The 23,905-nt window shown below is 42.4% G+C and overlaps 3 protein-coding genes across 3 annotated transcripts; all 3 read left to right on the top strand.

Annotated features, from left to right (window-relative positions):
- The first annotated feature begins 1,571 nt into the window (after positions 1-1,571).
- prdm1c (PR domain containing 1c, with ZNF domain) lies at positions 1,572-11,196 on the top strand. The gene is made up of 7 exons (XM_079365247.1): positions 1,572-2,469; positions 3,892-4,149; positions 5,398-5,517; positions 6,447-6,699; positions 8,019-8,992; positions 9,111-9,239; positions 9,652-11,196. The coding sequence occupies exons 1-7, from the start codon at positions 2,443-2,445 to the stop codon at positions 10,201-10,203; spliced, it is 2,313 nt and encodes a 770-aa protein (XP_079221373.1). The 5' UTR covers positions 1,572-2,442; the 3' UTR covers positions 10,204-11,196.
- A 141-nt stretch (positions 11,197-11,337) lies between these two features.
- On the top strand, positions 11,338-16,499 carry xkr5a (XK related 5a). The gene is made up of 7 exons (XM_079365259.1): positions 11,338-11,601; positions 12,711-12,894; positions 13,051-13,235; positions 13,331-13,543; positions 13,795-13,964; positions 14,195-14,306; positions 14,877-16,499. Exons 1-7 carry the CDS (start codon positions 11,469-11,471, stop codon positions 15,809-15,811), a joined length of 1,932 nt encoding a protein of 643 aa, XP_079221385.1. The 5' UTR covers positions 11,338-11,468; the 3' UTR covers positions 15,812-16,499.
- Positions 16,500-16,608: 109 nt separating this feature from the next.
- tram2 (translocation associated membrane protein 2) lies at positions 16,609-23,874 on the top strand. Its single transcript, XM_079365291.1, has 11 exons — positions 16,609-17,420; positions 19,103-19,166; positions 19,414-19,523; positions 20,233-20,349; positions 20,476-20,534; positions 21,347-21,431; positions 21,597-21,667; positions 21,897-22,001; positions 22,158-22,301; positions 22,778-22,935; positions 23,069-23,874. Exons 1-11 carry the CDS (start codon positions 17,301-17,303, stop codon positions 23,143-23,145), a joined length of 1,110 nt encoding a protein of 369 aa, XP_079221417.1. The 5' UTR covers positions 16,609-17,300; the 3' UTR covers positions 23,146-23,874.
- The last annotated feature ends 31 nt before the right edge of the window (positions 23,875-23,905 follow it).

Below are 23,905 nucleotides of genomic sequence, written 5' to 3' on the forward strand. Positions count from 1 at the left end.
TTACATTACATCTCTTGTCTTTTGTGCTATTACTACTACTTAGTATCGACAGAATGCTAACTTTAGCAGTGGTGTGGCTACATATGAAAATAAAGAAGCTAATAGAGGCAAACAAACCGGGCATGACTTCATCTCAATTAAAATTCATAAAAAGCCTGCCTAATGAATGTTCTTCGTAAAACCTTGAGACATGACGTGAAAGAATATACAAATGTATGGTTCATTCAGAAGCTAAGCTAACCTCTCTGCAAACACACTAGCATCGTCTCAGTTGGCACAATAGGTATTTTTGACGAACCAAAAATAATTTTGTAGTTACTTTTATGCATATAAGGCTTTGTAAAAGTTCTCTTAACTTAGTTTAAATAGCTGTTTCCCTGCTGCAGGAGGCATGAGCATAGCTTAGCGACATGACCTGTGTCGTCTTGCTTCTTTCCTTTAAATTTCTAAAATGCAAATAAACTATAATGCTGTAGTGATACCCCAGTTATTATCAGTTAGTGAGCTTGTTCTTCTTGTCCGACGTTCCCCACATTTAGGGACATTCGTTTTCATGTCTCTATGAGGCTACTCATCATCCTGTCATTTAAAGAATGCCATGTCAAATATCAGGTAGACCAACTACCGACATCCACCCACACGCAACCAAACGTGTGAGTGTAATCGCCAGCCATTGCACGAGGCTCACACAACTCATACATGGAGTTTCTGATGTTATTTTGTGGATAACTTGCACAGCTTGAGTAATGCATGAGTAATATATGTAGTAAAGAAGAGGTTCAGATTGAGAGGCATTACAGAGGAGGAGGAGGAGGAGGAGGAGGAGGAGGAGAGGAGAGCTGAATAGAAGGTGACGAATGAGATGACTGAAGGCACGGAGAAAGAGCTGAACAGCAACAGACAAGTGGATTTTAAATTACATGGTGGCTCATGTCAGCAGCCATAATTAGTAGCTTGGTCAGGTGTGATGAGTTGGACAGGAAGCATGAAATGAAGGACGAAACACCGCAGGAACCAAGAAGAGTTTAGGAGCAACAGGATCCACTTGACACATGGCAGAGCAACATGAACTTCCCCGAAGAGGAGAAAGTCAATGAGGACAGTGTGCATAAAAAAGTGCAGTGGAAAGTCGAGGGTTCGATCCCCAGCTCCTGCAGCAACATGTCCGATGTGTCCCTGGGCAAGACACTGAACTCCACATTGCTCCCGCTGCTTTGTCAGCAGAGTATGAATGCGTATGAATGGAATTAGGTACTTCTGATGGTCTCACTACATTGCAATTTTAACAAGTGCTGCGAACAGTTCAGAATTTTGGTAAGAGGTTATTTCAAGTCAAATTCCCCGAATTGTTCAATGTGAGAATGACGGATCCTTCTGGTCTGACGTTGTAATATACAGTTGTTGGTATCAAGCTGCTGCTAACACAAGATAAAAGGATCTTAATATCGGGGATATTGTCACCCAAACAATCCATTGAGAACATTGAGGTTTCAGTGAATTGTTTGGCTAAATATTTGAATACAAATATTTAACCAACATTTTTTGTCAAGTCACTATTGTTTGTTTCTCTGAAATAAAAGCTTTCTGATTATTTTATTGTTGATGTCTTGAGTCAAGATTGCAGTTTCTTATCTTCCAAGTTTTTCTCAGCCACAGGAAACTATCAGTTAGTTAGTTTTTCACAATTGCGCCTCAGCTCAGTCAACATCAGTGAGTGTCGAGAGTCAAACAGGAAACAGTCGTGCATTGAGTGGAAGCCTTTCAGTCTGGAGCCAATGCTGTGATGAAGAGTTGAATTTTGAAGGTATTATTTAAGATGTGTCGATTCACCTGCTGTGTTCAAAGTTAGTTTAGATTTAGCAGCAAAATCACAAGAAATGTTTTTGAAAATGAAGCTTGAACTGAAATGACTTCTTTTGAAAAAAAACTTTCCAAATCTTGCTTCACTAAACACAGGCATGATCTCATCTACTCCTTTCTGTGCCCTTGACTTCCGAAACACAACACAGGTATGACTGAAGATGAAGTGGGTGGCTGTCAGAAAATGAAGATGTATTTGTCTGATCCGGACATAGCTGTGTGACAGCCAGTGCACCCCCCTGCCTGGAGAAAGCCTCACGCCTGGGGGCAAGAGAGTGACACACACACACACACACACACTTAGAAAAACACTCTCCAAGGAGGAGTCATGGGGCAAAGGGGAGGAGGGAGCAGCAGAGGAAAAGGGAGTGTATTTCTCTCTCTCTCTTTTCTGTCTCAAACACTCACCTTCCCTCCTCCCATACAAGAAGCTAAGAGTCAGACACTCAAGTCTTGAGTCGTGCAGTGACAGGTACACAGGATACTGAGGTTGTGTGAGAGACTGAGCGAGAGAGGACAAGAAACGGAGAACAGATACTGGTTGCACAGAAATTCTTGAGGAGGGCACTGACAGCCTGCCCTATGTGTGGCTCCTCTCAAGGCTTCGCAGTAAGTGTTCAACGTACTCTTTATATCATTATTTGATACACATGTAAAAATATAGCTTGGACATATAATCATTCAATATTTAAAAGTAATACATCTTAATTGATTATATTCTACATGTCTATATTTTTGTATTGCAAACTCATCAATGACTAAATTGGTAAAGAGAGGTTTCTAAATTCAACCTTTTACATGTTCGAGCCACGTTTGAGCGACAGCTGCGCAACTTTGACTCTTGATTTCCAGGGTAAATTTAATGCTGTATCACCGGGTACGAGGGTTTCACTTTGAGTTGTCACGCTTGCAACAGTCATTTCAAAACAGCTGTAGTGACACACTTCAGAGAAAAATAAAACGTAATCCATACATCTAATCTGTGAACTTTAAAATGTGTTTTTTAAGTGCTACTATGTGATTGCTTTGTGAGTTTCGAAGGATTTGTGACTGCTAAACTATTTTTAGTTTCAGTATTTCTATTTAGGCTATCAAATCTAAGATTTGTTTGTAAAAAAAAATAAAAATAAATGTTCAGGATGTATGAAATTTCAGCCCTTCAACATTTGAGTAAGGATGTCAATTCACATGAGTGTTTACCAAATATGACCAGCCTTATCTATCACTATCTCAGAGCCAAAGTGATGAGCACGTGAAGGGAAGTGCTAAGATACATCTCTGAACATATCTGCATTGTCTTTTAATCACAAGTTCTCTATCATCGCCTCTTCTTCTTTCTATCTTCACTCTTTCAACACTTTGTCAATCTGGGAATTACATTTTTATCACTGGTCCAGCCGGGGGGGTGGGGTGGGGTGGGGTGGGTTGGGGGTAGATAGCGTAGAGAACGGGTCGGAAGAAAGAGTCTCGATCTGGCTCAGAGCCAAGTCTCAGCCAGTTCAGAGGAAGTCTGGTCGATTCACTGTGAGCGCTGATTTCCTTGTGAAAGTGGTCTTGCACCGGGGATGACGTGCACAGGAACCTCCCTTATAGCCCAGGGGTTGTGATTCAGAGAGTCACAGGATGCATGGGACAGTGGGGGCGATAGGGGAGTGAGCACGAAAGGTTTCTCTTTGAAGTTTGTTTGTCCGGTAGGACCAGTTGATGGGAAAGTTAGAATTCCAGCTGGGAGTCTTTCTCCTCAACACCCCCAAACTTGCAGATGCCTCCTCTATGTCATCTCTCACACTCTGGAGTTTAATTTTAGCTCCATTCTAAACCCGACTTCCCTTTGTAAGACAGCTGTTTGTGTTGTCTCTGTTTTTCCTGTAAAATATGACATCAAAGGAAAATGGAAAGATGTCTTTAATCAACAATTACAAATAACTACAGGCATAATAACTATTTTTTAAAAGGAATTTTTTAAGGAAATACAGAATGGCAACATGTTGACATACTTCCCCACTTTAATATCTCCATCTTTTTCTGCAGGCCTCCTCCTCTCAGTGCAACACAGGCACGCTAACATCAGAAAGATCGCTGCAAAGCTCAGGGATTATCACAGCAGCGATGCCAGAGTCACAGGATGTAGACATGACATCATGGAGAGAAGAACACTTTGAGGAAAAGTGCACTTACATTGTGAAGGACCAACCAATTGAAGAGGAGTCTGAAAACAAGCGCTGGACACGAGCTGAAAGATCCTTACCCCGGAATCTGGTACTGAAACGCTCCCAAGGCTCTGCAGAGGTATGCAGCAAAGAAGACCATCTTTGTTTGTGTTTTGAGCAGGAAAACTGCTGTACAAAGCAGGAAAGAGATTCATAAAATATATATAGGTGGCATAAACATGTACTGCAGTTGTTTATGTTTTGATATAACCGCAGACTCTTTGCGTCACACCAACATCCTGCCATCCACTCATCCATCCTCAGACGGGAAGTACTTGACATGTTGTTGTCTAAATTTGGCCTTTCCTTTCTGCTATGTATGTGTTTAGGCAGAGACAGGCCTGTCCCTCAGCAGGAACAGAGCCTGGGGTCTCAACGATTAGTAGCAACCTCAGATTCCCAACCCTTTGTCCAAGCACACAATTACACCATAAAGCAGGGCGGCCAGGACTGGGACCCGCCTTATGGATAAAGCTATAAACTACATTAAGGATCAAGTGTGTGGCAGTGACAGTGATTTATAGTGGAGGATAGTTTATGTTTAACTGGATGGACAAGGGCAGTGTGGGCATGATCAAAGATTAACCCAGTGGCGTATTCATGAAGAGGAAACATTAAATTTCCTTAAGCACAACGGGGGTTGAGCCTCTGTCAAAGAAAGATGGTAATCAGGTGAGTTCAGAGGAAGTAAGTGAGGCGTCTGCGGCAAAATACCTGCGCCACCACTTTGACCTTCAAGTAAAGTCTGTCTGAGGTCTGGGTGACGCGAGGAACAGTATACGTTACAGTAACCTGTGACACAAGGGCACCTGGAATAGAGCCTTCAGACACAGCCAATAAAAGAAGGGGCTGAAACTCGCAGGATAAACCGGAGACATAAAGCATATACAGCAGTTCATCAAGCTATATAACCCATGCCAGTATTACACTAAGATGAAAGAGAGAATACATTTCCATTGCTTTAGGGGGTTTTCAACAGAGCTCAAGGTGTAGTTGACTGGTCAGGGTGTGCCCATGATACCTTATCCTCTCTTTCACACCCCGAATGCTCGAGACTGAGGACTGAGATTTACATCTGCAGCTCGGAGATCAAGAGGAGTCGTGATAGTTTAATATGGCGGAGAAACAAAAGATAACTTGGTTGACTGACTTTTTCTACATGGACAATTCGCTGACTGATCTCATCATTTGTGTTGACCACCCAGAAGAAAAAAAAAACGGGGCATTAAGAGTCAGATAAGAAGTTGGCATCCAGGAGTTTGCACATGGCCTCCAACGTGTGAGCTTCTCCGTTGTTTGATGATTTCATGTCCATCTTGTCAAACAGGTGCTTGGAGTGACCAGCAAAGAGGTGATTCCTAAGGGAACACGTTTCGGCCCTCTCGTCGGAGAAAGCTACACCAACGAAACGCTTCTGAAAGATGCTGACAGGAAGTACTTTTGGAGGGTAAGTAAGGCCCATGTGGGTCTCTTGACGAGTGCTTGCATGTGAAATTCATCTGTGTGTATTTCAAAACTATTCACATCCTGTACCTCCATCTGGAGACACTGCTGTGGCTCTTGCGTGGCACAACTTAGCAGCTGTGGTCAATGCTTGACATCCTGTGAAAGTATAACTCTGTTTATCAGTGCTTCAGTCTTTTGAAAGGCAACAAGAGCAGATGTATCAGTGTGTTTGCCAGTTCACTTCATGACTTTCTGAGGTCACACACAGCTGTTAGGTTTCAGTGACGCAGCGGTTCTCTTCTCTCTCCGCTTCTCTCGGCAGTGGTATCACTGCCAGTAAATACACCATAAAGATGTCCCCACTTCTCCAGACTCACAATTCTCATACTGACTAAGCGAGGAAGTGGCTTTGAGCCTGAGAACGGTTGTCTTCTAAAGCAGCGGCATCAGGACATCTTCCATTACACACAAGCACTCGATGTGCGAGTCAGCAACCATGAAATCATGCAAACCCAACCGAGGCTTGCAACAGCCATAACACAGACGACTTGTTGATGTTACAGTCATGACTCAAGCGACGGCACGGCTTCAAAGATCAGATAGTAAAAAAGGACTGACCTTAATAACAACTTGTTTAAGTCAGCTAAAATAAAAAAAGGCTTTGTAATAGCTCAGTGGTTGCAGTGATGATTGCACTACAAAGGTGAGAGAATTAGTGGGCGTGATAGTAAACCCAACTCTGCGATCCAGTCATACAATGAAACTCTTGTTCTATAATGATTGTGCAGATGTGTCAGCTGAATGATCATATTTACCATAAAGGTGTAGGGAAACCTGTGACACCCTGATTTCAGATCCAGAACACTTCGCGATTTTGATCAGACGTAATTATCTCAATACTTGTGGTTTTTTTTGTTTTGTTTTTTGTAGATTTTCTCTGAGGGGCATTTACACCACATCCTTGACGGTTTGAACGAGGAGCGGAGCAACTGGATGCGCTACGTCAACCCGGCCTGCGCTGTGGAGGAGCAGAACCTGGTTGCTTGCCAGAACGGTTTGGAGATCTACTTCTACACCATCAGACCACTTCAGCCAGGTCAAGAGCTTCTCGTGTGGTACTGCCCTGAATTTGCTCAACGCTGTAACTACCCTCCACTGGGACAACTGGCCATTGACAGTATTGGTAAGTTTCCAGGAGAGATAGGATGCAATTAATAACTTGAGTGTTTCTGGACACCTTAATGCAATAGGAACCATTCTTGAGCTCACGCTGAGACACACTGTCACTGTCGAGTAAGCCTGCTCATCAAAGAGCCGGGGCAACTGACACACTCTTTGTGTGGTTTTTTAAGAAGTCTCTCAGTCACACCCACAGCCCTTTTGTTTGGGAGGGACACAAAGAATAAGAGTAGAGTCCTGAAAGCAGAGAGGGTCTGTCTCCAGGTATAGCCATAATACTTGAGTAAGATAAAACCATTTTCAGGACTTTAGACAATGTTTCAGTTTCCCTTTAAAAAGAAAAAAAAACTCCACACAGAAACACAGCTGGCCGCTCTTTGACACACAATGCATTTGGCTTTCATTCACAAACACAAAGAGCACATATACTAGCACCCACCATACACCAAAATACTCATTTTCATGCACGCTTCTACACAAGCTCACACAACAAGAGGCGACCTGAGGTGCTGACAGCATTCTGGCAAGACTCTTATTTATTTGGCCCTTTAGGAGGAAGAGAGGTAGGAAGCGCTCTAGTGACTACTTGAACTTCCTGACAAAGGAACCCGATGACAGATTGATATCTCAGTGTTGGCTGTTTGTTTGCTGGAAGCTAGACGCTCACAAAAAAGAGGGGGGGGGGGGTAGCACAAGGAGGAGATAAAGGTTGCTCTGTGTCTGCAGGGGTTAAGTAGGTGAAATGAGCATACATACTTCTGTATTTTGTTTTTCCTTTGTTTGTCAGCTCATGTCCTTCATCTGTTCTGGAGCGAGTCAGTTGAGCTAATCCCTCCTTAAAACTTCCTGTTGGAAAGAGAGACTCCAATGCAAACAACATGCTGTACCCATTAACTATGCACTATCAGTATGCTGATCAGAAGACAATTGTTTTACATGTGGTGTCCACTTTCACACACACACACACACACACACACACACACACACACACACACACACACACACACACAGACAGCTATTAACAGCCTGGTATAAAATGAGTTCAGATGTCCAAAGCTCATTTCAGTCAATAAAACTGACAGGGGATTTTTTTTCAAAGGCCACTGTTTACATATAATAAGGTAAAGTAATTTGTGCATACATTTGCATAATCAGGGGTCAATTGAATTATACATTCTAATAATAAAAATAACACATTTTATTTGTCGCCCACTTTTCATTAAAACACATCTTAATAGTGCTACAGAAATAGGAAAACATGATCATGAATATAAAAGCAAGTAAGCGCTTAAAACATTTCTCTATTGTGTATTTGTTCCACAGAACAGAGTCAAGCTCAGGAGAAGACAACAGGGAAACGAGGACACAGTGTCTCTGAAATCCTCCGAGACGAGCCTTCCAAACCTTTGTCTCAGACCAACCTCTCAGCAGCTTTTCCCCTGTGTCCCCGTGTTGTCTACCCAGTCCAGCCCCACTCTGAATCCATCAATGGCCATAGATATGTCCCACTGCAATCCCTGCCATCCTGTAGCCCTCCAGCTCCTAAAAGGCCAGCTCTTTGTAGTCCTTCCTCCTCAAGATTGCACTTCAACTTTCAGCACAGTCAGGGACCAGTCACAGCCAAACCTTACCAGCCCTCTTTGCCTGATCAGGTCCATTCCACTCTGAGGCATTCTCCATATTTACCACCTCACTACTCACTTGGCCAGAGCAGCATTCTACCTCACTCATACTCTCTGTACAGTGAGGGACTGAAACCCCACCTAACACTTCCATCTCCTTTAATGCCTTTTAATAATTATGTACACTTCCTGCACCCTGTGGCCAACAGATACAAAGACTTGACACTTGCACTATCCAACACCAAACAAGACCTCATTCTTTCACCAACCAGGGAGCTCAAAGACAACAAAGACCTCATATCCAAAAGGAAGAACTACCTCAGGATCCCCTCGGATGATCTAGGAGAATTTAAATGTGCAGACCTTGCTATGCCTGCCACAAAAAGTGCCTCATCCATGATCACCTCACAGAATCGCAAAGCACTGCCCTCGCTTGCACCTGGAGGGTGCTCACCACCAGTGGCCATGGCCGCCTTTTCAGACTGTCTCCCTTCCAAACCCACCTCTGCTACTCAGAGAAATACAGAGGATGCCATGGACCTCAGGAAGACCAAACTAGTTGGGCAGATGATTGGCTACAAAACCCTTTCTTACCCCCTCGCAAGGCAAAATGGAAAGATCCGGTATGAGTGCAACGTCTGTGGAAAGGTCTTTGGGCAGCTATCCAACCTCAAGGTTAGTTCCTCTTCATCATATTCATACAGTTAATGTCAACTTCCCTTTCACTACGCTTTACATGGCAAGGGAATTCCCACATTTACCAGCCAATAAACTCTGACGTATACCTCCTTAGGTTCATCTACGAGTGCACAGCGGGGAGCGACCATTCACGTGCCAGACCTGCAATAAGAACTTTACTCAGCTGGCCCACCTGCAGAAACACTACCTTGTTCACACAGGAGAGAAGCCTCATGAGTGCAAGGTATGGCTACAGTTCACACATATGTAAATATGCACGTCAAAGTTCATTTGGGGAACAGCTGGAACACAGATAATCTGTCTTTTTATTCTTATGACTTTAAAGTCAATATTCAGTTAAAGCCATGCACATAGTTAGCTCAGTTTAGCATAAATACAGGAAATATGGAGTATATGGTAGTAATAAAACATAATTACATTGAGTTTTATTATTTCTTGCTCTTCTAGACGGTCTGAAGCTGCTCTTGACGATATAACAGTCATAACATAAACCAAACATATGCACATACCATAAATATGTTTTCATATTACAGCAAATTATATGTTACTATTAAGTTCACAACTCCTCCTTAAAGTTAGTATGTACAGCTATTTTCAGTTTCCTAAACATTTTCTCCTCGGCTGTTTTGATGCAGGTGTGCCATAAGCGATTCAGTAGTACTAGTAACTTGAAGACCCACCAGAGGCTACACTCAGGCGAAAGGCCTTACCAATGCAAACTCTGCACAGCCCGTTTTACACAATTCGTCCACCTTAAGCTGCACAAACGCCTCCACACCGGGGAACGACCTCATAAGTGTCCTCGCTGCCCCTGTGCCTACCTACACCATTGCAGCCTCCAGGTTCACCTCCAAGGCTTCTGCCCACTCTCCTCGTCGGCTTCCCAAAGGCACACCCCAGAGGAGCTACACCGGGTCAACTCTGAGATTGAGAGGTTTGACATGAGTGAGACAGCAGAGCAGCTTGAGGCCATGGCTGCAGAGGCTGTACTGGACAAGGGGAATGTCACTGATTTTTTTAAGATGATGGAGGTTCATAAATCTGGCCACAGGGAGGACGCAAGAGAGGAGACCAAGCTGAACATGTACGAATCAGCAAAGGCTGTGCAGCTGCTGCATCTTGGCAGCCCTCTACCTCTACATGCAACCAACATCAAACTGGAGTCAGGCTGCACAGCAGAGCCCTAAGACAGCTCTGCTAATCCAACCATATAATCCTTACAGGTCAACTCAGCAGCTGTGTGTTACAGCCCTATCTGTAGAAGACCCTAATCTCAGCCATGCATTGCCTAGCCTATACTCTACAGAGGCTTTAGCGTGTCAAGAATCAAGATGTCACCAGCATGGCCTGGGACCAGAGACTTGATTGGTTTAATTCATACACCTTTGTTAATTTATTTTGTTGCTAATATTATACAGAGAAAGACTGTAGACATTTTTTGTTATTTTTTTGTATCACTGGAAAATCTTTATAAACGGAACATGAGACAATGTATAAAAGTGTTTACCTTTATTTGTCATTTCACTGTCTGAATGTTTTGTTGGGTGCGTGGTTCCTAACTAAAGTAATAATTCCTGCTAAGGGTTGGCAAGTGTCAGTGAGCTAAACGTCAATAACAGAGAAAACCTCAGTTACTTATGAAGTTTATATGGACTTGCTTTTTATTTGTAAACTCTTGAGTCTGGTAAAAAAAAAGGACCTATGAACTACAATAATCGTAACCCCCTTGTCTTATTGGTAATTACGCTCCTCACTTTGTACAGTTTGTTTCCACGTTCTTGCAGAAATAATCAAGGGATAAGTAGAATCACTCTCAAATAAAACAAAAGCTAAATATTAAAGACAGGTAGACATAAAAAATATTTGTATATAACACTTTCTTGCCAAAGGCCTGCCACACTCTGCACAACCCTCTGTGATCCTTCAATTACTCGAAAGAGTATTAGGTTACCAATTGTTTTAAGTGGCAATATGATGAGGCTATTTCTAACTTACAGTGCATGCTTCTTCAGGGATGATGAAACACCTGATCTGGTCACGGTGTATTCATCAGCTACCATTTAACCCACTATACTGTAAGAACATTAGTGGATTTGTTAGTATTGTGCTGAATATATTAAACTTATTGTACACCAACAAATATCATGTAGGCTATATTCTAATTAACATAGTAGCCAGATATACTTTGAATAGGGGCTTTAATGAGTTCAATTATTTTTTCAAAGAAGATGAATAGACCCTACAGCCCAAGGTGGCGGGAAGGTGAGCTGTTTACACTAACAGTTGGCCATTGGTAAACTGATTCCCCTTTAACACCGCGCGCGCACTGACGTCATGTATTTTTGACGCGCGGAGGGGCAGGCAGCTGCAGAAGAACAGAGCGGACGTACCCGGGGTAAACGATGCCCAGGATAATGTCACGGGTTTATTCGCTCTCCCACCTCTCTGTATCATGATGAACGCTGCTGGGGCGGTCGTCCGCAGGATGCCCTCGGCGGCCCGGCGGAGCGGATGCTGGATAGCGTGGTGCCAGGCGGCGCTGCTCGGCATGTCGGCGCTGGTTATCGTAGCCGAACGGAGCGCTCGTAAGTGGGCATAGAATTCCACGCTGTGTCGTGCTGCTATTTCTGCTGTTATGGGTTTTGAGTGAATATGAAAAAAAGACAGGGGAAGGCTGTTTTTTTGCGAGTATTTTTCATAGGCTGTAATAATTGCAAATGCTGTTGCTCAGCCATGATGCTTCGTGCTGGAGCTTACCCAGCAGCAGGTTCGAAACAATTCAAACCTGCTATTGCACCACCGCTACTGCTGAATTGGCGAACCCAGCTCTATAGTTCCCTCTTTGTAATTTGTCATTTGCATGTGCCAGGCTTGGAAGGTTTGCCAGACTGGGGCTCTATTGGCCCTCCAGGGGTCATTCAGCAGGGTCACATGATTACATTTCCCGTTGACCCCTTTAGTAAAGGGGAGACCTGTGGACTGAACACTCACCTTTTTTAATTGAACCTGGACCTATTTACCGAAACTGATTTTAATTTTTATTTTTTTTCATCAGTATCACTGCTAATGTTATCTTTATTATGAATTCTGATGGTAATGAGAGCACATCTGGAGTCTACATTGAACAAAGCCTGCAGAACTCTCAGGTGTGATGATTGCCTGACTAAGCAGATCAATGGGGCAAGGACAGAACACCGGGAGGATGAGGTGACTGCATGAGTACAAAGTGTGACTTTGTCCTCAGCTACCCGTTCCTAGAGGCAGAAATACTGAGCTTCCTGTTCCACAGACCCCACATTTAAGTCAGCCTGTTACTGACAAAATGAGGCGTAATTGAAATGATCAATTTAGGAAGAAGATGCACTTTCTTGTCCTTGACTACATTATTCGTATTGTGATTTCAGGGAAATAATTGGAGACAGACTTTGCATCATCCTGTTAGAACAACTCCCCTCATAATTAAAGGACAATTCACTAAAGGAAATATGCAAGTGTGCTTTAAAGTCTTAAGGGGACTCTGAAGCTCTGCGTATACTAATACGCATGCTGGGTTTTAATGTGCTTCCTTTAAAAACGGCTTGACCAAGAAGAATGCATAATTCTGCAGTCTTGACTTAAAAAAACATTGGCATAGAAACACTAAATACTTACAGCTCCTTGCATGTGCATCTCTGTATCTGCATGTGTGTTATAGTGATCTACTGTATCGGGTTTTATCTTTGGAATGAGGAGACGCAGTGGGCGGGCCTCACTCTCGGCCTCTTCCTACCGGGTACAGCGGTTCAACTGCTCAGTGTGAAATGGTACTATGATGATGGTGATGACAGGCGATGCTACCTCTCTGTTATTCACATACTGCACTTGGGCATATTCAAAAGGTAAGATCAAAGCATCTCCAGATTGTGAATTGAAAACACCGCATCATTTCTGTAAAGACAAAAAAATACAACAAAAATCTATTTTCTGTGTCATTGAAACCTTCACCTGGAGGTTACCGTATCACTACTCTTGTCTCTGTCTCCCTCTTCTGGCAGGTTGTGGGACTGCATGAGGTCTGTGTTCCGCATGCAGGACTCGGTGGCGGATCTTGGAGCTGCGGTCATGCAGCAGGCAGATGTGGCTGCTCTCTGGCTGCTGGAGGCCCTCGTCCTCACGCTACCTCAGAGCCTGCTTCAGGCATATGTTGTGGTGTCAACTGATGTGGGCATCATGTCCCCAGGTATACTGACGACAGCATATCTACATCTTGTTTGTAATGTTTGAAAATAGATAATGTATGATTTTTATATCCTACTCTCTGGGTTTTACCTTCAGTGGCCTACTGCTGTGGCCTGTGTGTGCTGTCTATTTCCTGGGCGCTGGTGCTCTACAGCAGAGCCTGCTGTCTGATACGACCAGGCCACCTGGCCATGCCTCCGGCAGCCCTCCTGTGCCAGCTGGTGTGGAGGGCTGGCATGCTGGGTGCTCGGGTCACCTGCCTCATGTTCTTTGCCAGGGTCTTTAACTGGTGGGTCTGTGGTGTAGCAGGTAAGCAGCAGGCTCCACGGGCTGATACTTGTTGTCTGCAAGAGGAAGAGAAAAGATGCAGATATTGATTATAAATGATGTACAGAAACACAACACACACATATCAGTTTGAAATGAATTAATCCAATTATCCTCTTTGATGCAGCATGTCCTATAAATCCAGTTTTCACTTCCCTGCATCAGTTTCTATCATATGCATGTATCTCCTAATGCCCCTGTATCTCATTGTCTATTTTTATGTTGACCTCCAGGTTTTCACTGGCTCACGGCCTCCTTCTGGCTGGTTTCACAGCAACCAGACATCTGCACCGGCCCTTGGTGTTGGCGGGCTTTTAACGCCATCATGGGGCTTGTCCATGTCTTCCTCTTCCTCAATGTTAAAGATGGACCGTCGCGCTTCCGCATGGCCAGTTTTTATGCAGTAAGACGTGATGAAATCCAGTCTTGTTTTCACTCTTAATTTGGACCGCTGTTGTCAGCATGTTGTTTTGTGTTCCACATAGAGTGCTGCCTCATTGACGTACAGATAGGGGAGCTATACCCTGCACGGGGGATGTTGTTTGCATCGTCATCCTCACTTTTTTCGTCCTCAGCTTTCAGTGACTTGCAGCAGTCTGCTAATGACTGATGGTTTGACCTTCTCTTCTTTAGTTCATGTTTGTAGAGAACGCCACTTTGCTGTTGGCTGCCTCTGACTTCCTTAGCGAAGCATCATGGGACAGCATGACCCTCCCAACCACAGTGCTGTGCAGCTTTCTCCTTGGTGAGTCCCAACTCCTAAAAAATAGTTTCATAGCAATTAATAGAGGTAGAACAAACCTCATCTGTGGTATCAATAAACCATATGTTCTTCAGTTGAACACGAACAACTTCAGTAAGCAATTCGACAACATTGAGGAGACATTAAAGACCTAAATCAAAGAAAGTAAAATATTGTTGAATTATATAAAGTAAGTCTGTTATGTTTAAAATAAACATAAAATAAAATAATATAATAAATAATTATAATTCAAAGTCAGAGTGGATGTAGTGTTCTCCTCTGCAGCCCTGGTAATTTGGACTCTTATGTAGTAAAGCATTTGTATTACTTCCTTACAGTTTGTCCCTTGTGCATGTTTATGTTCAACTATCAGGAAAAAAAACAGGTTCCAGAAGGTGTGTACAATAATTAAAGTTAGAGGACTAAAGACTAAAATCAGGACATGAAAAACACATTTACTTCATAGAAAGTTCTCCAAACTGAAGTAAGCATATAAAGTCTTCTGCATACTACACTTGATCATTGATAGTCAGTTGTACAAAGAAAATTGCTTTTTCTCCCCCCGCTTCCCAGGTGCTACCTCTCTGGTCCTATACTACAGATTCCTCCACCCGAAGTCCACAGAGATCTCCCAGGGAATAAACCGCAACCACATGGGCAGCACATGCATCGAACAAGGGGAGTCCTCCTTCTCTCTCGGGGATAAAAGCCTACCCGCACCCTCCATTCAAAACCACGGAAGCTTCTCGCTCTCAGGTGTAGCTGGATCTCTGCTTGAGCACCCGGGAACCTGCGGAGGCCAGGCTAACAGCTGCTGCCCATGTTACCACCACCACTGGCTCCTCATCCGCCTGGCTCTGAAAACAGGAGACCTGGGGAAGATAAACAGAGCATACGGGGCAGGCGGAGCGGCAGCCATACTGGACTTGGAGGAGTACAACCAAGAGTTTAAAAGTAACGAGGGCATGACCATCACAGCAGGAGGGGAGGGCATCTCCACCTCTGAGTCTCAGGGGAAAGGCCTTGCACCTCTCTCAGACTGTAAAGATGAGTTCCAGAGTGTGAGCGAGCCCACATCAACAGAACCACATGAGGAGGAGGATGACAGTCTGGAGATGGAGAGCCCGATGGAATCACCAACATCCGATTTTAAACGTAGCTCACCAGAGGGAAAGTCTGTGTTCGGAGACAGCCCAGAACCTTATTTCTGTCCAACAGAGTCAAGTTCAACCTTATACTTCAGCGCTGATCCTCAGTCTCCAAGCAGTGCTAGTAACCCCCGTTTGGATCGGGACACTGTCGAACAGGGTGTACATCTAAACTCCATACCAAGCGATCCAGCCCTTCACAGGGATGTGCGTGGACTCATGGGCCGTGTTGGACCACGCTGCACTTCCACTCCTAGATTGGACTCTGGAGTGTTCGACTCCCCATCTAGTGTCCCTCATCTCACAGGACCCAGGAGGCAACTTATCATGTCCCGGAGAGATGAGGACGATAGCTTCTAACATCAAAAGAGATCGTTGAAGAGGAGACCACCAACTGTTTGAAGGCTGATTTATTGACTCAGTGCTGTCGGATTAGCTGGCCAGCAGAAAATTCACCTTTCAATGTCCATATATACAGCACACATTAAAGTGTACATATGAGACAGTTTTGGGGCACTGCTAAGCTAGTCTGTATTTTTCTCAACTACGGTACTTTTTTGAAACGCACTGCTTTGCCTTGATGCTGGACAAACAAAAAATGAAACCGTCAGTGTATTCATCAGACATCTTGAAGATGCTAGAAAGGCTAGTTGTCCAATAACGTGGTGTACCGAGCTTAGACACACTGTCTACCTGATATCAAGTAAACTTTTTTTTTTAAATTAAATCTTTTGGCAGCAATTAAATTAAGAATAACACACACAAAGAAGAAGCACAGGTTCTGCTGGAGTGCAATGAGATATTCAAGAAGTAGCATTGAGATATGCCAACACATTTCATTGGAATTGTGCTGAGTCTTTATAATTCAGACAAATGAGGATCTCTATATTATATACAACAGCTTCTACTACTAATTGTAATATTCATAGCAGTTGTGTAAATGGAGGAATAGTTTGACTATGAAGAAGACAAATGTTTGTTTTCTTCATCGTTTCTGAGTGTGAGCCTGAGCTTTGTAGACTTATTAAAAGCACAAGTATCTACTGTACCATATTTTTTTTGCTGATTTGTTTTTTTGGTATTCCCGTTTTAAAAACCATCCCGATTTTTAGAAAACAATATGCTGTTTTTTGTATTATCATGTCAACTGACATTGTATTACGCAGGGGCTAATGTGTCAACTTGGCAAAGCTGTGTTGTTAAATGTTTTAAACTTTATTTACATGTTGACCATGTAATTAATACAATGTTTTTTGAATTGACATGTTGAGAGAAAGTAAAAATGTCTCAGGCACTGACTTTTAAAAGCTTTCAAATGTCTTACGTGTGACAAAAAGAAGAAGGCTTTTGAAGTACTTGTCATCATTTTTTACGTTATCTTGATTTCTTTTTCTAGGGGACAAATGCTTATTTGCTGTTCTGTAAAAAGGGAAGAATTCCATAAACAAAACAGATGTGTGGCTGGGTTTCTCTTGTAGCCAGTTGACTGCCTATATTCAACTTTGAACTGTGAAGTGAAAGGCCACTGGTGGCTTAAATGAGCAATAAATACCCTTTTTGTTCGGGTGACTGGAATTTCTTTTGTTGTTATTTGAATATTTTATCTTTTGTATTTAAAAGTGTGTAAATATGTCGTTGAGATGCTGTGGGTTTCCTGTCTTGCCATGTCAGACAGAACACAGGTGCTGATATTACCATAAATGTGTAAATGGCCTCAAAGAAGGTATTTATGGTACTTGCCCTTTAAGAAGTCGCGCATGCGCAAATCAGTGAGAAAGTTAACTCCTGAACTTCGTAGTCAGAAAAATTCAGATTTATAAAATAGCAGGGAAAACAGCATTGAGTTGCCATGGCATTTCGGCGGAGAAACAAGAGTTACCCTTTCTTCAGCCAGGAATTCTTAATTCAAAACCATGCCGACATCGTCTTCACTTTGGTGATTTTCGTTTTGATTGGATTGATGTTTGAGGTGAGATGAACTCAGGATTATCTTTTCTTTTTCCTCGTCCTGCTCAGCTGTTTGAAGATGGCAAGCCCCGCTGCACATGCAAAGATGTAACTTGTTGCGATGCTTCATTGTGTCAAAGTAGTGTTTGAATGCATCCGAGCCTTGCAACTTGTAGCCTTGTGAGTGACAAAAGTTTCGCGGATTTATAGTGGCTGCAGTTTTTACAAGTATTGTTAACCATAAATGTGGCTCTTTGTAGGCTACTGTAAAAAAAACTATTCTATTATTTCAAACGCGTTAAAACTGAAAGGTGCTTTTATAACAAACAAATCGAAACGGTTTTTGGGCTTGTTTTTAACTATACAATCGAAGTTTTCATTGTTGCGAAAATAGTTTCTTTAGTAACAAACTTTTTAATTGACTTAGTCATAAGTGGCCTCTCACAAACAGCACTGTGTAGCTTATATGCTTACTAAAACTCACGTTTTACCATCTCTTGTTCCAGTTTCCATCTAAGACAGTCCGCTGCAACATTTTGATTCAGAGATTTGTTAGTTACCACAAAAATCTGCTCGACAAGGGAAGTTGGTAGTTTTTTGACTTTCAAATTAAAAGCGCTGCCGTTTGCTGAGAAGGCGTTTCCCTATTAGTTGGACCATTTTCATGTTTTATTTTGAAACGCAACGAAGGAAGCCCTTTGACTTTTTGCTTCAAGCTTAACGGCTGTAGTTAACTGCCACGTCTCAATCTCTGAGCCACTTCTGCTGCTGGTTGTGTGTGCTCAGCTGAAGTGAAGACTACCTTGACCTGAGGGATTTCACCACTGACATTCACTTTATGAATGAGTTAGGTGTCTCATCGGCATTTACAGCGCTTAAAAGGCCTCCCAGGACGCTTTGCATTATACTTTCAATCCGGAACTTTGGTAGTTCACACTCAGCTGGCCGAGAGAGAAATAAGAAGGGGATTTCCTTTTTTTTTTTTGTGTTTCGGAAAAAAGGGAACAGCAATGCCACAGCTTGCCTTTAATTCGGCTTTTTGACGATGACAGATCACCTGTGGTTTACTTAAGTGCAGGAAACTGACTGGTGGTGCCAAAACTGACACCAGGGTACCAACAGGATCAATTGTCACTCATCTTATGAAGTACCAAGTCATAAAAGAAAACTTTTATTAAAATCCCACCATAGTGCTAAGTTTTAATATACATATCAGAGCTCACACATTAATAATAATAAAAAAACAACAACATGGCACTACATTTTTTTAAGTTTTCTTTTAACACCCTTTGTCCTGCAATCATCTGTCAACTGACAACAGCTGATTAAATCATTTAAATCATTAAATCATTTTTCCAATCGGTTTATATATATATATATATATATATATATGCTGTCTTTTTGTATGAAAAACACTTAAAACAGCTTTATATTACTCTATTTCTTTGGATTATGAGTTTTACAAAATAAACATTGATCTATTGCATATTCCCTTGCATGCTTAAAATAAAATAGTGTTTTAGCTTGGTTACCACTTCGATTTTCTGCTTCCAGCAGGCTGTCATGATGCCACATTTACACCCGAACACCTCTCATAAACCTTCAGACCTCGATGACACTCTGATGACTGACCTCTTGCTCGACTTCTTCTTCACATAAATTCTCTGAAATATGTTGCTAATTACCATGTTGTCTAATTTCCAGGCAACAGCCAAGACGGCCATACTGTTCATTCAGCCTCAGTACAATGTCACCACACTGTCACCAGGTACGCAGTGCCGTTCAGGAATTAGATCCTTAAATATATTCATTTTAATTCACAGTCTTTGAACTGCAGAATAATCAACCCATTTCGAAAATTAGCACACGTCACCGTTTAACTTTGGGTGCTGCTGCACGTTACATTATTGTACACGTGTTTTAGAACTGTGATAACATAATGAGTTGACGAACTTGTTGAACATGCCTGTCATTGCAAACAAGCTGTGTGTTTGACCCCTCCTGTGTGTGTTTAGAGGGAGAGTTGACGTTGTACCATTACGGTTGGAAGGATGGTGCCACCATCCTCTTCTACTTCTTCATTGCCATTATCCTCCATGCAGTGGTGCAGGAGTATCTGCTGGATGTGAGTATACAGTCACCGCACAGTTATTGCACAGAATATTCCTTTTGTTATAACACAAAATAATTTGAATTTACTCTTCAGGACCTTAATTCTCTATGTTAATAAAATGGTGTGCTTGTCTTTAGAACAGCTTCTCATCTGAATTCATGGGCCCGAAACTCAAAGTATTTAGTTGAAATACGTACCTAAATTGTACAACATAACATGATTTCTTTAGCACGCACTTAACTACATGTTTCTTTTATGTCAACTGTCAGAATTGATGGAAATTTTAGATAAAAGAATTCAGTTATTACTGCTGCATGCAAAGTTGTTTTTTTTCATGCAAAATCCGACAGCAAGCCAGTTTGAGTTTGTCTGAAAAAGTGGATGCACCAGGAAGCAGGAAGTAAGATTGGAATGTGACACCATCTCAAAATCTGGGCCTGTGAGTCGGTGTTTGGAAGTAGGCCTTCGAGTAAGGAATGATGTGTTATTTAAGCTCCATCAGCACAGTAGTTTCAGACGCGTCTTGAAAAGGATAGGTTCTTCAGAGGAGGGTTTTCAGCAGCAGCTATAAATAGCGCCTGCTGTCTTTTCTTGCTCTAGTTATTTGTGTTACTGTGACACTTCATCAAGCATGACAGTGACAGAGATAACATGCCATCCATTCTGACGGCTTCAAGCTGTTATTCACTGCATGATCTTTTTTTTTTTCATCATAATGCAGAAAGTGAACCGGCGCCTCCACCTCTCCAAAAGCAAGAACACAAAGTTTAATGAGTCGGGTCAGCTGTGTGTATTTCACCTGGTGTCGAGTGTGTGGAGTTTTTACGTCCTCATCACAGTGAGTGGTCACATTGTACTCGGGAACAGTGACGGAAAGGTCACATATTCATAAAAGCATACAACACTCAAACAAAGAACAGCTTCAAGTGCGTTTTTTTTTTTTTTTAATCTTTGATATCCGCAGGAAGGATATCTCCTGCATCCCAGCAGCCTTTGGGAAAACTATCCCCATCTTCACCTCAGGTATGACTCAAGCTCAAGTGGAAGTCGACATAAAAAAAACCCCTGTTTTTTGTTTTGTTTTTTTGAGACAGCAGTGAAAACTCCCTTTTCTAGTTTACTATCATACACATCTAGGAGTCAGCACATTTGAGAAACTATTGCATATTCACTTAGAATAATCCAAATTAGGAATTAATAATCCCAATTCTCTCTTCTTATTTTCTTTGATTCCCACTGTACAACATAGGACACCTGCACGGTTACTGTTACTGTCGAGCATAGTTGCTGTCTGCTGTTTTGATTGAATTCATCTGTAATAATAATGCTGCCTTGCATTCGGTTTAATAAGATCAATTCCTGTTACAGACCAATGGTTTTTGTGACCTTGCTAATCTAAATTTAAACTAAGGAAAATAGATTGAGCCTTGAAGGAATCAAACACTCAAAGAAATAGATCACTGTAGGGATTTGAGGGTTCAAATTCTTGTTGGCCTTATTTGATTGGTTATGTAGCTCTTGTTTTAGCTCCTCATCAATTCTGCAGTGTTCCTACTTGCTACATGAAACCTCTAAGCATGCATAATCTCAGAAACGTTCACGCAAAAAGAGAAGCAGGGGTTCCTATTTCAAGTCGGGATAACAAAAATAACTCACAGTCAAACTGTGGCTTCCTACGAGGTGGATTCAGTGTTTTTTTTTTTAACTCTTTTAAGTCGTGAAAAGATACAAATCAAATCTGTGAATGTACTTGATGTATTTCTCTGACTTTCTCTCCGCCCTGCCTGTTCTTCTTCTTCTCCTGTTCGTCTGTGTGTGTTTTTTTTCCGCTGCAGGTTTCAGGTGAAGTTTTTCTACCTCACTCAGCTGGCCTACTGGCTCCACGCTCTGCCAGAGCTCTACTTCCAGAAAGTACGCAAGGTCAGTAAGGAGGCCTGGGAACCACAGGAGCTCTGGAGTGTGACTAGATAAGCTGCCTGTGTGTTCTGCATGTGTTTGCATTACACCGACAGTGGCTCGGAACAAAAACAAGCCGGTGTTACAAAGTGCTGCACCTTTTACAAAATCGCCTGTTTGATTTTTCAGGAGGAGATTTCCCGGCAGCTGCAGTACATCTGCCTCTATCTGCTGCACATCTCTGCAGCCTATTTGTTAAAGTAAGCATCCAGCAGCGGAAAACCTGCAAATGGAAAGTGTTGTTAAGAAAAATGCATGCAGTAAGAAAACAAATGCTGAAGGGAAGTTGTTCTGTTTGACTGCCTCTGTAGATTTAACAAAAATGGAGATTCTTTGATGTGTTTTTTTTTTATTTCTAATATCTGTGCAAACATGGATTACTCTTTTTAAATCATGTCTCACCTGCCTTCTCTCTTCTTTCTCGCGCAGTATGAGTCGTGTGGGTCTGGTGCTCCTCTTTCTTCAGTATGTGTCAGAATTGAGTTTCCACATTGCCAGGCTCTTTTACTTCACTGATGAGAATCATCAGAAAATGTAAGTGTTGTCACTGGACTTCGTTCATTCATTTCCATTATTATAAACTCGACTTAAAAGAACACGTTGCTCTTCTCTCCTCCTCTCTGAGTTGCTGTTTCACATCCTGTTAAACCCTTGTGACTCATAATGTCTTTGTGTGCTGTCGTGTGCCAGGTTTGACCTGTGGGCGGTCAGCTTCGTGTTTACACGGATGGCTACTCTGACCCTGATGTTCCTGGCCGTTGGGTTTGGTTTGGCTCGAGCTGAGAACCAGGGGCTGGACTGGGAGACGGGCAACTTCAACACTGTTCTGATAAGGTACTGAACTCTGTGCACATACGAGGACAAAGATTCATTCTGTGGGGCTGCTGTTCTATTTTACAGCTACTGTAATGTCTGATGTAAAAACACACGGCGTCGTCTAGTTTACTGGTAAAGAGCTGACTTTGTACGTTTTTATTGTTTTACAACAGAGATTTTGTCAATCTTGAAAATCTCTCTTCACAGACACAGAAAAGCACTCTGCTCTGTTTTAAATGTCAGAATTAGAAATGTGACCTTTACACCAGCTCTAAAAACAAACAACACATCCAAGCACTAGAAACCAAATTAAATCTAGAAACTGTTTAACTGTTTGTTTCCTTTGTATTTTCAAAAAAATGGCAATAAAAATATTTTGGGGGGAGAAATGAGACCTTTTTTAAAAAAATAAAATAAATGAATACTTCTGTTAAAGTAAACATCTAGTCTACAGTCTCAGTCACACTAATCTTCTTGCCTTGGGGCCCCTCCAGGATGATCGTTCTCCTGCTGGTATGTTTGACTCAATCCTGGCTCCTCTGGAAGTTTATTCGCTTCCAGCTGAGACGCTGGAGGGAGTTCAGACACGAGCAGGCTATTCGAAAGAAGACCGCCACAAAACAAGCCCTCCGGCCCCTGAAGAGGGACTCACGTGAGTTACAACACCACACGTATATAAATGCACACTGACGTGATCTTCTGATAGATAGTGACAGAAGGGGTCATGTTTTAAAAATATTGCGTTAACATTCATCTGGGCTTTTTGCGTCCTTCTTTCCCTCTAGTTGGTCATCATGAAAACGGCGTTCTTAAAGCTGAGAATGGAGCCTCTCCTCGGACCAAAAAGCTCAAATCCCCTTAAGATATCACAGTGACGCCTGAGCAGCAGCCTTGGCGCCGGCTGAGGTTTCTCAGCATGAGGAGGCTTGCGGACGCTGGCCGCCGAGCTTCTCGTCGAGTGTGTCCTGAGATGTTACAGGGACTCAGTCGCGACAGACTTCGGCTTGAATGCTGGAAAAAAACAAAAATCCACAGGAATCACTCGAGCCCTAAAGACATTTACTCTTCTCATCATATCAGTATTTTTATTTTTATTTTTTAATACATTCACGCAGTTTGCTATCCCACCCTAAGGTGCACCATTATACGCAGAATGATTGAAACGTAAAGTGAACACGGTGTGCGGCACACGTTGCTGTGTGTCAGTGTTGAATGTGTTGATCCTCATTCAGAAGTACTGTATCGGTCGTAGTGTTGCCTGATGTTGCAGCTGTTTTTTCAGCTCTCGCCATTGAGCCAGCTTTGCTTGTTTTCTAGTTTTGTCTATTGGAGCAGAAACATGTTACTGATGATGTTATGGTATGAGATGAGCTCACTGTGTCATGACCTTAACACAAACTCCTCACCCTGACAGGGCAGGAATCCTAGAACAGTCCTCATCATGATGTATCTCTGTTTAAAAAAAAATCCTATATTTGTCACTGGTCACATAATCATCGAGCATGTATGATGGACATTACAGCATGTCATTCCATGTGTTTTCCTTTTCTATTGTTAATTACTTTATTAAATAATTCATTTTTCTGAACTACGTTTTAAGTTGGGAGTTTTCTACTTGTTTT

The sequence above is a fragment of the Symphodus melops genome, assembly GCF_947650265.1.
Source record: "Symphodus melops genome assembly, chromosome: 1".
Classification (NCBI taxonomy): domain Eukaryota; kingdom Metazoa; phylum Chordata; class Actinopteri; order Labriformes; family Labridae; genus Symphodus; species Symphodus melops.